General features: G+C 43.7%; 1 protein-coding gene across 1 annotated transcript in view; it reads left to right on the forward strand.

The window, feature by feature from the left end:
* Nucleotides 1-12571, forward strand: part of Cpvl (carboxypeptidase vitellogenic like) — a 102754-nt gene that overhangs the window by 39091 nt on the left and 51092 nt on the right. The window contains exons 7-9 of the mRNA XM_034519486.2: nucleotides 426-548; nucleotides 5771-5869; nucleotides 7553-7726. Of these exons, the coding sequence (XP_034375377.1) occupies nucleotides 426-548; nucleotides 5771-5869; nucleotides 7553-7726 (396 nt within the window). The remainder of the gene's footprint in view (nucleotides 1-425; nucleotides 549-5770; nucleotides 5870-7552; nucleotides 7727-12571) is intronic.

The raw sequence follows: 12571 nt of genomic DNA on the forward strand, positions 1-12571 counted from the left end.
TTCAATAAAGGAGCTGTCCTCCGAAACTGACTCCCAGGTGGGTCATACCCACCATGCTCACTGCCACCTGAGACCCTGCTCCCCAGCTCCTCCACATCCCGAGACCACCAGTGTGTGATGCCCGGTGGGGGGAGGAACCCACAGAGCTTGGAATAGATGTTCCTGGGAAGAGACACCTGGCCAGTGTGGTCCAGGTCACTTTGGTTTGGAAAGACATTAGAATGTTCGTATGATAACATGGTGTTTGTGTGTTTTCCACATCACTTGGGCCGTATGGTGGGAGAACAGAATAAGAGACCAGAGAGGTTTTTTTGTTACCTTCAAGGTGAGCTGAGGAAGTGGGTGTTACTTGTTAATTAAATTCAGCCCGAGTAGTCGTACCTGGATCGATTTGGGACTGCCATCTCAATGTCTGTCCTTTTCAGTCTTATGCAGGGAAATACGTTCCGGCCATAGCATACTATATCCACTCTCTCAACCCCAGGCGGGAGTTCAAGATCCACCTGAAAGGAATTGCCATTGGAGACGCATATACTGATCCTGAATCGGTTGGTGTCTTGCTTTTTCTTTCTTAATCTGCCCCTTACAGAGATTAATCCCTTTGAATTGAATAAACACCCTTCTTACCCTAGAGGCCTAACTGGTTAAAAAGTAAGGTTGACTTCACTCAAACTGAATTCTTAGCTAAACTTTTCAGTGTGTCAACTTACTGTCTCAGCCTGTGTGGCTGCCAACATCAGATTGTGCCTATGTGCCTGCTGTATATGTCTTCGTGTATAATTGTCTAGATTGACTAATCCCAGAAAAATTAATAGGTCAAAAGTTTCTTCTTGAAGCAAAGGGTGCCCAACCTTCTGTCCGTGGCGCTCACGTGTATCACTTCTGTCACCAGATTATAGGAGGGTATGCGGCATTCCTATATGAAATTGGCTTGTTGGATGAACAGCAGCGAAAGCACTTCCAGAGGCAGTGTAGCAAGTGCATAAGATACATCAAAGAGCAGGAGTGGATGAAGGCCCTTGAAGTGAGTGCTGGGGCCCCCAGGATGCCTTTGAGCAATTAAAACCATCTGAGGGGAGGAGGGGTCAGGAGGCACACCATGGTGCTTCAGCTTTGGGGATCATATCTATCCCCTCCTCTGTCTGTGATCAGGAGGCGAAATGAGTGAATATGCAGAAAAGCACCACCCGCATTTCTCTGAGTTCACTTTGGCTGTATTCTTAACCCGAGATTATTCTGGCATGCTTACCTAACTGTGGCTCACATTAGACGTTTTGATTTCTTTAAACGCTGTGTAGGGCCTGAAGGCATTCTGCAGCATATGGAAATTAGAAGCAAGGCAACCTGGGAAGCGGGTGCCTGAGCTTCAGCAGATGCTTGGACACATTTAGAAGGGTTATGTCCACAAGCGGTACTTCAGCCGTAGAGGTGACCTGGTGTGTAACCAAAGTCACATGCCTCCAAGTGTCAGCATCAAAGTCTACAGAGTGTAGTGTAATGGGAGACATCTTCTAAAAGACAAAGTGTGTGTGTGTGTGTGAGTGTGGAGAGAGAGAGAGAGAGAGAGAGAGAGAGAGAGAGAGAGAGAGACACGGGAGAGAGAGAGAGAGAGAGAGAGAGAGAGAGAGAGAGAGAGAATATTATTACGCAGTTAACCTAACACTTGAACATGAGACTGTTTTTCTTTGGATTTTGGTTATTTATGGTATAATGTTACACTAAATAAGGAGATACAGGAACTTGTCTGTTTTAGCCAACCCAAAGGCAAAGCAAACAATCTTCCTTCAGTACTTTTGCTAGGCATCAGTGAGCCATCCTGTCTGACACACAGGTAAATGAAGCAAGGCATGAACTCTGAAGACCTCAGTCTGCTTGCTCTTCATGGGCTTTATGTGCCTAAGGCCATTGTGACTGTTTGGACCAAGACCTGGTATTAATAGTCTTTCAGAAGCATCAGATGCACCAATTATGATCAAAACAGGAGACATAGATTTGGGAGAAAAGAAGCAATTTAAAGCGATGCTGATTTTACAAGCAGGGTACCAGGACTTGACTGAGATCCCTTGTGGAGGTGATGTGGTTTGCATTGATGTCTGATAACAGCAAGCCGTGCAGATAGGCTGAGAAAGGGAAGTCCCAGCCCTAGACAGGATGCACAGACGCTCCTTTCTGGGTCAGGGCACCAGATGTGGCTGCAAAATGTGGAGTCAGGATGCCTTGTGCAGCTGTAAACACAAAGGAAGTGGGACTGTCTCGGGAGCCATGGCACTCACAGGTTGGGAGAATTGTTGAAAAGTATGAGTATTTTGTACGGTTAGAGACAATGAGACTATGGCCCAGGAGTCTCTCCCAAACCAAACTCAGTAGAAAATTAAAATTAAAACACCCTACCAGTCCTCGAAGGTACAGGATGTTTCTCTAATCACTGGTCCAAGATATTGAGTGATGGATTAAAGCCTCTGAGTTTTCAAAGGAAACTGACAAAGCAGTGCCTAGTAGTTTAGCTAAAAATGCTAAGACATCCTGAAATTCAAGAGGACACAGATGTCAAAATCTCAGGTCGAATAGATTCAGCCTGTTTGATGTTCTCACTCTTTCATTTTTAAAAAAAGTATTTTATTTTATGTGTGTGACTGACTACATGCATATATGTGCATCACACGCATTCCCAATGCCCCTAGAGGCCAGAACAAGGCATCAGATCTCCTGGAACTGGATTTATACTTGGTTGTTAGCTACCATGTACATGCTGGCGACAGAACCTGGGTCCTCTGCAAGAATGGCAAGCAATATTAACAGCTGAGCAGCTCCCTCAGACCCAGTGTTCTGATTTTTAAAGATAAGTCAGTTAATGAAAGAGTAGTAACATCTGTTGGGAACAGTGGAAACAGGCAAAGCCATCTATATGCAGGCCCAGATAGGGATGCTGAGCCCAGAGGAGGGTCATGGGCTATAGAAGGCCACATGGAGATTGTGAGAGACCTAGAGCTGGAATGGGTCCAGTGTCCAGTGTTTCTCCACCATGCAATAGTTCTTCTGTATTCTTTAACAATCCGGGGCATTCCCACAATTCTCCAAGAGCAAAATGGCTGATCTCTTATCCCTTCTGTTTTCTTCCTAACAATGCTCTAAATCACAGAACATTTTCTTGAAACAAGATTTGATTATGACATAGATTTCAAAAGTATGGGCTAATCTAGCCCCATTATTTGTTAGACAGCAGTGTTTTGTCTCTCGGTGAAAACAACCTATTGTTTTGTTTTGTTTCAAATTAAACATTAGTGGTGTGCATGTGTGTGAGGTCTGTACACACACAACTATCACAGATGTGTGTTTAAGTATCTATATGTGGAGGCCAGAGATTGATGTCAGGCTCTCCTCAGATGTTCCCTCCACTTCGTTTGTGAGGCAGGGTCTCTCACTTGTCTGGGTCTCTCCTAGAGAAATGCTACAGAAGCATATCAGAAATCCCAGTGATCTACCTATTCCCACGGCCAAAGCTCTGAGATTACTGGTGAACAGCATGACCCCAGGGGTTTTACACAGGTACTGAAGATTGAATGTGGGTCCTCATGGTCCTCATACTTGTGTGACAAGTACTGTACCAACTGACCCACCCCCTCACCTCAGCAAATTGACTCCACCAGTGATGTGTGCATTCATTACGACTTCTAACATAGAGTAGGCAAATTAAAGAAAAACGCCTGCTCGGGGCGATGAACCCATAGGTTTATTAAACCAGCAGGTTATCTCCAGAGTGTGAAGATGAAGTGGGGACATTTCTCCAGATGCAGCCCAGAGCAGAGTTCCCAGCATGCCTAGCAGACTTTGGATGGTTCCTTACCCTTCTCAGTCCTCAGAAGCTGCTCTTCACAGGGACGCTGCCCAGCCAGAAGTACTGAGGACAAGGAGGCACTGCAGTCTGACTGCTAGTTCAGCAGCGGGTGCGTGGTTGAGAGTACAGGCTGAGGTTGTGGAGGAGCTAGAGCCAGTATCAATGGGTACCCTGGCCAAGTTACTGCACGTCTGTAAATCTTAGGTTCCTCACCCAACATTAGGATAATGGCATTTTATCTTCTAATAAACTAAACTCATTCTTGATGGCTGTATTTTTTAGAATGTATTGAATTCATGTCATACAGTCCTTTCAGAGGGCCCTCTTAAAATCCATCATCAGCAGGAGCAGAAAGAAAACACCACCCCTCCCCCACTTCAACCTCCTCCTTTTTTCATCTTCCAGCCTTAACCCAGGCCTGCTTCCAGGGCCTTTTCTTCTTCCTCCTAAAGCCTCGAGCTTTGCATTTCATAGCCTCAGAGAGCATCACCATCACCGAGCACTGTTTAGGGCAGTTGTGGACACCATGGGTCTCTCTTCACATTCTCCATCACTTTCATCAGAATTCCTGGTGACCATGTGGATGATGTGTCAATACTCAGTTCCTCTGTCCTTTAGCCTCTGCTTTTTTTCCTGCAATCTTGTTTGTTCTCATCAAAACAAATAAAACCCAAGTAAATAAACAACCAACAAAATATTTGCAGAGCCATCACCCACAGTCTGATGCTGGAAAACCTTTATTCGGCTGCCACACCTTATCCCTCTAGCCCACTTGTGTTCATGAACCAACTGTAGCAATTGTGCAGCTCTGGTACCTTTCAGCCCATTGAGCCACCATCTCTTTATGAGCCTTAAGCCCCATTGCTTAATTTTTCTGATTATCCAACCTAAACCCAGGGTCACACATTCAAGCCGCTAAGCTCCGCAGATATATCCCTCAACATCTTTGGCTAAGCTACAGCCATGGCTGATGCTGCTTCTTTGCTGCCTTCATGCTGGTAGCATACAGTTGGAGAAAAACAAATCACCATGGTGACCACTCCTCCCTGCTGGTAACTGAACCTGAAGTTCATAGATACCCTCCAGTGACTCCAAGACCTTAAACTCCACCAGCTCCTTGACTCAGCCCACAAGCCACGCCCTCTCAGCTCACATTGTGGGTGTGACCAGGGGCCATGTGAAGGCAACCCCTCTCACCAGGCAAACCCCTAAGGTGAAACATCTGGTTTTACTACCTTCTGCCTGCAATATTCTTTCTCTGATTATCTATATTCTTGACTTTCTTCCAGCCAATGGGTCATAATTTGAATGTCATCTTCTAAGTGAAACCTCCTTTTTCAGTGTCCCCTACACGTAGGCACACACACCCATAGCACCTCCCATTCCTGTTCTCCGTGCTTCACCACGCTTATTTGTTTCCATAGAATATACGTTCTGTGAGGGACGGCATTTGCCTGCTACAAATGTTCAGAAAGTAAAATGGAAAAGGTTTTAAAATCTAAGGGCTGAAGTGGTAGCTCAGTTGGAGGAGTGTTTGTCGTGCAGCTCCAAAGACCTGGATTGGAGCCTCACAACGCAAGTAAAAGCAAGAGCGTGGACATGGTGGCGTGGACTTGTGCTGAGGAACCCAATCTACCCCACCTGGCGAGTCCTGGGTGGGCGAGAGAACCTGTCTCAGATAAAACAATAGACAGTGATTGAGGAATGATAGATTGTCTTTGGCCTCCACATGTGTGCACATGCATATACGTGCACACACACATGCATATGTCTATCATACACATGAGTGCAAATGTGCACACATAAGAACACACATATAGATACATACATCATTTTTAAAAAAGAAGGAAAATGTCCTGACTGTGTGCTATAACCATGGTTTTGCGTGTGACCACTCCCTGACACTGTCCTTCTCTTTCTCCCTCTCTGACCCAGATCCTGGACAAGCTGTTGGATGGAGATATAACAACTGGTCCATCTTTCTTCCAGAATGTGACAGGATGCACCAATTACTACAACATTTTACAGTGCACGGTAATGACTACCATTTAAATAACGTAGTAATGTGTGCTTAAAACTTTAGCAAAACCAAATGGCCTCTTGATTGAAAAAAAAATTATAGCTCATTTTAAACTAGATGACCATGCCTGACAGTTGTTGGATAATTCCATCTCCTGACCTTCAGGGGTTATTTCCTAGTGGGCTTGTTAGGTTGACATCCATATCATGTGATGATATTCTAGACAGCTCATAATAATTAATTCTGATTAATTAATGTCTGATTAATCCAGTATCCCTACTAGACCTTGTCTCTGGTGGGGAGTTCTGTGAAGAATCCAGGCTAGAAGAGCAGTCCTGGGTTCTGGGTCTAGGCTTCAATCTACAAGTCTCTTGAAAATATCCACATTCTTTGTTCTGCACTTAAGATGGCTTAGGTAATCAGTACTACCCAACCTTCCTGAAAATATTTGCCTTGTCTTACTTTTAACTTGAGGTGTTTGGAGCCTTCAGGGCAGCCCTCACTTCAAGCCCTCTGGAATACTTTTTAAAGTATTCAAGTAGTTCCTTTCATAAAAGTAGGCCAGAGTTGACATGTTTTGTGTAGAATTAAGTGAATGAGAGAGAGAGAGAGAGAGAGAGAGAGAGAGAGAGAGAGAGAGCCAGCTTGGCAGTTTGGATGTGCGGACTCTCTGTCCACTGAAGAGCACAATACATTCTGTTTTGAAATTGACTTACTTATGAGCTATTTGTAAGTAAAATATGAAGTCAGTGTTGGTGGGATTCCCAGCCCTGTGGTTTGGAATATATATTCTACCAATAACAAAACACGGCAGGAAACGGAGAAACAGAATTTGTGATTACGATGTTTTTCTGTAGAAAGTAATGTATTCACAGCCAAAACCAACAACAACAACAACAAAAAACCAAAAAACAAAAACCCAAACAAACAAACAAACAAAAAAAACCCAACCAACCAACCAACCAACCAAAAAAAGCTGATGAGGCACAGAATTGTTGAACATAAATCCTAGTAAGTATTTTTCTAACAGAGAGGATTTTTAAGAGATGAATACTTATTCCATTTTTTTTTAAAGTTTTATGATTATTACAGACACTTTTAAGGGGTATTTTTGTTTGTTTTTGCCTTTTAATAACGGCTGTGGGCAACTTTTGTTTTCTGTCTTTTATCATGTATCAGTTTTAGACATGTGATATAATTCCCCCCTAAATTATAAACAGTTGATTGTGTGGAGATGAGACAGAGAGATATTAATGAACAGCAGGAAACGGCAAGTAGAGACAATGGCTTTAAACCACTCTGACGCCCCTGGTGTCTTAAAAGCCATTTCACCTTCTTCTTTGGAGCCAAGGTCATGGATCGATTACCTTACATAATCTTACCTCTTTCCTTTCTCCGATACTCTCTCCAATGAGCTGGCTAATTAGAAGGCAGGACTGCAAAAGATTAGTGCCTGAGAAAGAAAATCCATTCTCGGGCAAATTGAATATTGACTGCAGACGAAGGTGGTTCTCTGTGTTTGGCCTATGAGAGGGTCCCTTCCCTGACCTGGGACGCCTCATTAACATGTCATGAGAAGTTAGCAGTTTGATCTTGTCCTGTTTACTGTGCTGTGTGTTATGAGGGAGTCTCAGCTCTCCCAGAGGGCTGTGTCTGACATCTTCCTCCATGATACCTTGTGATGTGCCTTCTGACAGGAACCTGAGGACCAAACTTACTTTGCAAAATTCTTGTCGCTCCCACAAGTGAGACAAGCCATCCACGTGGGAAACCAGAACTTCAGTGACGGTGCTGTGGTTGAGAGGTACCTGCGAGAGGACACGGTGAAGTCAGTGAAACCCTGGCTAACTGAGATCATGAACTACTACAAGGTGAGCAGGGGGCGAGGAGGGCAGGAGTCCACCCTAAACTCCCGTGCTACTATGAGTGGAGGTAAATTCCTTTTATTTCCTGTTTTACCTCCTCCTTTCAAAAGACATCGCCTATTTTATTTATAAAATAGAAATAACCTCCTTTATCTCATTTCTCCAACTTATCTTTTTAATAGTTTCTTAAAAGTAGATTCCCTAAGTAAAGCTCTTATACTCATCTAGTTAAAGGAAATGAAGCCAAGAAGATGTTTAGCCTTGCATAACAATCAATTGTCCATGTTGTTTATGATGTGGATGACAACCTCATCATAGTTAATCCAAGAGTGCATCTGTTTAGTAATTGCTCTTGTTGGCTTTGAGCAGGAATTATCCTGCTCAGATCTGCTACAAGCCCAGCCCTGTTGGGCTGTTGTAATGGAGTGGGCAATGACTCCATTCTGAACAGAGCAAGGCAGGCACTATGTTAAGGGTTGACATGTTTCTACTAGTTGGCCATAGGAAGCCCCAGTGGAAGTCACAGTGAGCTGTCCCTCAGTCCCCATTATCAGGGAGGATACAAAGAGCACATGATCTGGCAAAAAGTCCCCTGTGTATTGCATTTTTTCTAGTACGGCTCTCTTCACCCATCTCTGGTCATAGGGATGGCCCATGGGTGGGGCAACCCTGGAGGATGAGTGCAGAAGTGATGAAGGATTGTACCCACTGAGGCAAGAGTGGTACCTGAAATGCACAAAAGCCCAACACCCAGTGCTGTAAAGCACCTTGTATAAATTAGACAAGAAAGTCCAGTCTTCAAGGTATTTGTTCAGTTTTCATCTGTCATAAGTTGTCCACATACTGCTTCTGTAGACCCACAAGCCTTTTCTGCTTTTTCCAACATGAAGAACATATACTTCTATGATGTCTGCATTAGGAATGCTCCTGGGGAGTCTCAGTGCACAGCATGCACTCTGGTGTAGGACGCTTCTGAACAAACACACACTTACCAGCTTGTGTTTTAGAGTATTCCCACCTGGAAGGCTCACCTTTTCTGGTTCTAGTACACAGGGTTTAACACCTGTGTAAAGTCTACTAGCCTGAAGAACATGACGAGACCCTACATTCTAGGGAAGAAGGAACATCACTACATTAGGCGAGCATTTCAACCATTCTAGATTTGGGCTCTTCTGAGAGAATATGGTACTTGTCTCTTCTAAGCCTATCCTCCTCTCTGAGTGTGTTCTCCTTTGGTGATCTTTAGGACACACTGCTGCCATCCCGGGTACTTGATACCTGTGTAGGTGTAGACCCAAAGCACATGTCCATGACTGTGTTCATGTCCAGTGAATAAATAAAAATAACCTTAGCTATGTCAAAGGTATACCAAGGAAACCTGTCATAACGAACTAGGTATTTATCATCCTCAATTTACTAAACCAAAAAAAAAAACCAAAAAGTACTTAGCACTTGTGTTTTAGGACATAAAAAGTTAGATATCATAACAAAATTCAAAGTGGTTCTTGATTTGGGCTTTGGGATGTGTACACACACACACACACACACACACACACACACACTCACACTCTGGAGAGTGAGTCCTTGCTAAAGCATTTGAGGTTAGGGTGGAACATCCGGCATTCCTGGTGATAAAATGCTCCCAATGTCGAGCCATCACCTTGACCTGATCGCTGGATGCTAAAGGGAAACACACCGACTAGAGAATATGTGGATATTTCAACATCTCCGTTTGTCGCCTCTATAACCCAAATCAGCTATCTCAGTCTTCTTGGATGACATGACAAAATACTTGAGTGGGTAATTTCCATTCTACAAAAACTTACTGTTCACAGCACCAGATGCTGTTGTCTGGGGGTGGGGGGAGGAATTCTGTGTTGGAAGTGGGAGTCAGCATCCTATTGCCTGTATGCAGGGTCCTCCTTGGCAGAAGAGGCTGGAATTCCTTTATAGCAGTGATTCTCAACCTTCCTAATACTGGGACACTTTAATACAGTTCCCCACATTGTGGTGGCCCTCAAACATTAAATTATTTTCATCACTACTTCATAATTGTAATTTTGCTACTGTTTTGAATTGTAATGTAAATATCTGATATATAGGATATCTGATATGTGACCCCTGTGAAAGGGTCCTTCAACCCTCCAAAAGGTCATGACCCACAGGTTGAGAACTGCTGCTTTATAGCTTTCTCTCATTCCACCTCATGATTCAGTTATTTCCTAAGTCTCTACACTGGGGATTAGGTACCAACATATGCATTTTGGGGAAGAGACAGAAATATTCAGACCTTGGCACCTGCAAATGTGAACTCCAACTGAAATATGAATCTTCTCTGTATGTTTTGATTTTGAATCAATCTCCAGCAAAAGGAAATTGTTTAGAGTTGCAGATAATGCATGTTGCAATAAAGAAAGAATAAACTGTACAGTCAGTCTGAGCACCGACTGAACATCGAGGCTGTGGAACAGACCAGGCATTCATGGAGATAGGTGGCAGAACCGTCCTGTCAGTGATTACCCTTGGCTTGTCCGCTATTGATGGCAAACCTCAATGTGTATATAACAGAACCAGAACAACGTAGACTGGCTTAAGACATTACTGTCCTTAAAGTCATGTTTACAAAAGAATCAGTTCTAATTTGTCATAGAAAGTAGTAAGCCTGTTTCTAGTCATAAGATCACAGGAATCTCTTCCCAGTACTCTCTTCCCTTGAGTCTTCAGGGGTGTCTGTGATGGTGTTTCTGTGTTTGTATGTGAATATCAAGCACAGCCACACTTTTGCAAAGGCTTGTGGGTGATGCAGATGCTGAGATTTTGTATGGTACAATGGTAAACTGAGATATGTACCATTATAGTAACCTGGTAGATGATCTGAATTTCTTCAGGATTAAATCAGGTCAGAATCTTGTCAGGATTTTTAGGGGCTGTGTGACCATAAAAGACCATGGTGACTTAGAGCTCACGCTCAAGGGTCAGATAAAACAGTGACTCTGAGCTCACATCTATTCCTTTGGAGTGACTATTCAACTCTTTGTGATTCCGTGTCCTTATACAATGGGACAGAAAAGGGTCAGCTTCCTCGAGGAGAGTTGGCTCAGTGGGTAAAGACCTGTCACACGCGTGTGTAAGTGTGAGAACCTGAATACACGTTCACTTCCCAAAACCACTTTTATGCAGTCCCAGTCTTCTTATGGCAAGATGGGATTTAGAGACAGGAGGATTCCCAGACTCGTGTGTATCAGCTAGCCTGGAGTATGCAGCCCGCAACAAAGAGACCCTGTCTCAAAAAGATGGAAAGGCTCCTAAGGTTATTTTCTGACCTCCACATGCACATGCTCTCTCTCTCCCTCCTCCTCCTTCTCCACTTCCTTCTGTCTTCTTCCCTCCCTCCTTCTTTTTTACCCCCATCTCTCACACACAGGCTTATGCTTGAAACCCCCCAAATTACAAAAACAGAAAAGGTCTCATAGATTTCCAGTTTCGTGTCTAGAACTTGGAGAGCTTAGAAGTCACCATACCACTCCTACAAGGAGAAAGCTCTTCTCAAAATTGTGAATTAAATGAAGTCACAGAGCAAGCCACGGTACTCCACACTGGAGGGAAATAAAGAGAAGCATCTCTCACTGTCTGGAACACAACCTCGGAAGTAGGGGGACCTCTGTAGAAACGGCCCTTCAGGAAATGGAACTGTGGCTGGAGGCTGATATAGGGTGTGTAGAAGTCAAAGCACTGGAGGACCAATCAAGTGGGAGGTTGTTCATCTAGGTTCTCGAGAGACTATTCAGGGGGTCTCCCTGGCACTTATGATGGTGAGAAGAAGGGCAAGGGAAGCATTGCAAACCCTGCCCAAGTATCATGATTTTAACAAGATCTGTCCAGTAAGGAGACCGACTACTTTCCCAGCACCAAAGCTATTGGAATTTGATCATAGCCTGCTGGTGCTTCTACTTTACATAAGGGGAGGGGTTGCATGCCAACTCCACCCAAAACAACGCATGGTAGGTTAGACATAGTGCTAGTTGAAAATGCTTTTAATACAACCTAACAGATTTTAGTGCTCAACATTCTTCATCTACTCATTAGTCTGCAGCTGGGACGTCATCTTACATGATACTACTCTAATGTTGTTTAGTTTGTGCGTTTTATTTTTTTTTCAATGGATATGAACCACAAAATGCAATAACCCAAACCACCAGTCTGTTGGGTGGCTGTAGCCTGGTGATCTGCATGGTTGGATGGAAGCTGTAGCTTGTTTGTCCCTACAGCACTGAATATATGTGTGACTAACCTGGGAAAAGATCAAACTCCAAACATGGATGAAGAGTTCCACCCCCATCAAAAAGTTGAAAAGGAGTAAATGGAACCAACCATCCTAAGTCTGGAGCTTTCTCTATTCATCTGCAGCCCCCTCTAGACATGCTGTTCCACCACTGAGTGGCAGGAGCACCCAGTTCTGTGAAGTTCACAGTCTGTAAGCACAGGCTCCCAAGAGATAAAGACTGTGGAGGGCTTCCATTTCAAGTCTCCCAGTTGCTTATCTTGGCCTATTTCTTGCAGTTCTTACTCCCAAGTACACAGAGCCAACCTTTCAATAAAACCTTGCAAGTATGGTTTGAAGACACTGAATACTCCTTAGATACAGCATGAGACATGACAAGAATGGCAACATTCCAGACGAGGGATTTTAAAACAAAACAGAAGACACTTGATTAGCACTTTCCTAAGAAAATAACAAAATGTATGAGCAGGTAGATGCTAGATGTGGAAATTCTAAGAGTAAAAGCAGAAATGTCCATGATCAGGATGCTGTAACTGACATTAAGAATGGTTCTAGCCAGTTTGTTAGCG

Source organism: Arvicanthis niloticus, chromosome 15, assembly GCF_011762505.2.
Source record: "Arvicanthis niloticus isolate mArvNil1 chromosome 15, mArvNil1.pat.X, whole genome shotgun sequence".
Taxonomy (NCBI): Eukaryota; Metazoa; Chordata; class Mammalia; order Rodentia; family Muridae; genus Arvicanthis; species Arvicanthis niloticus.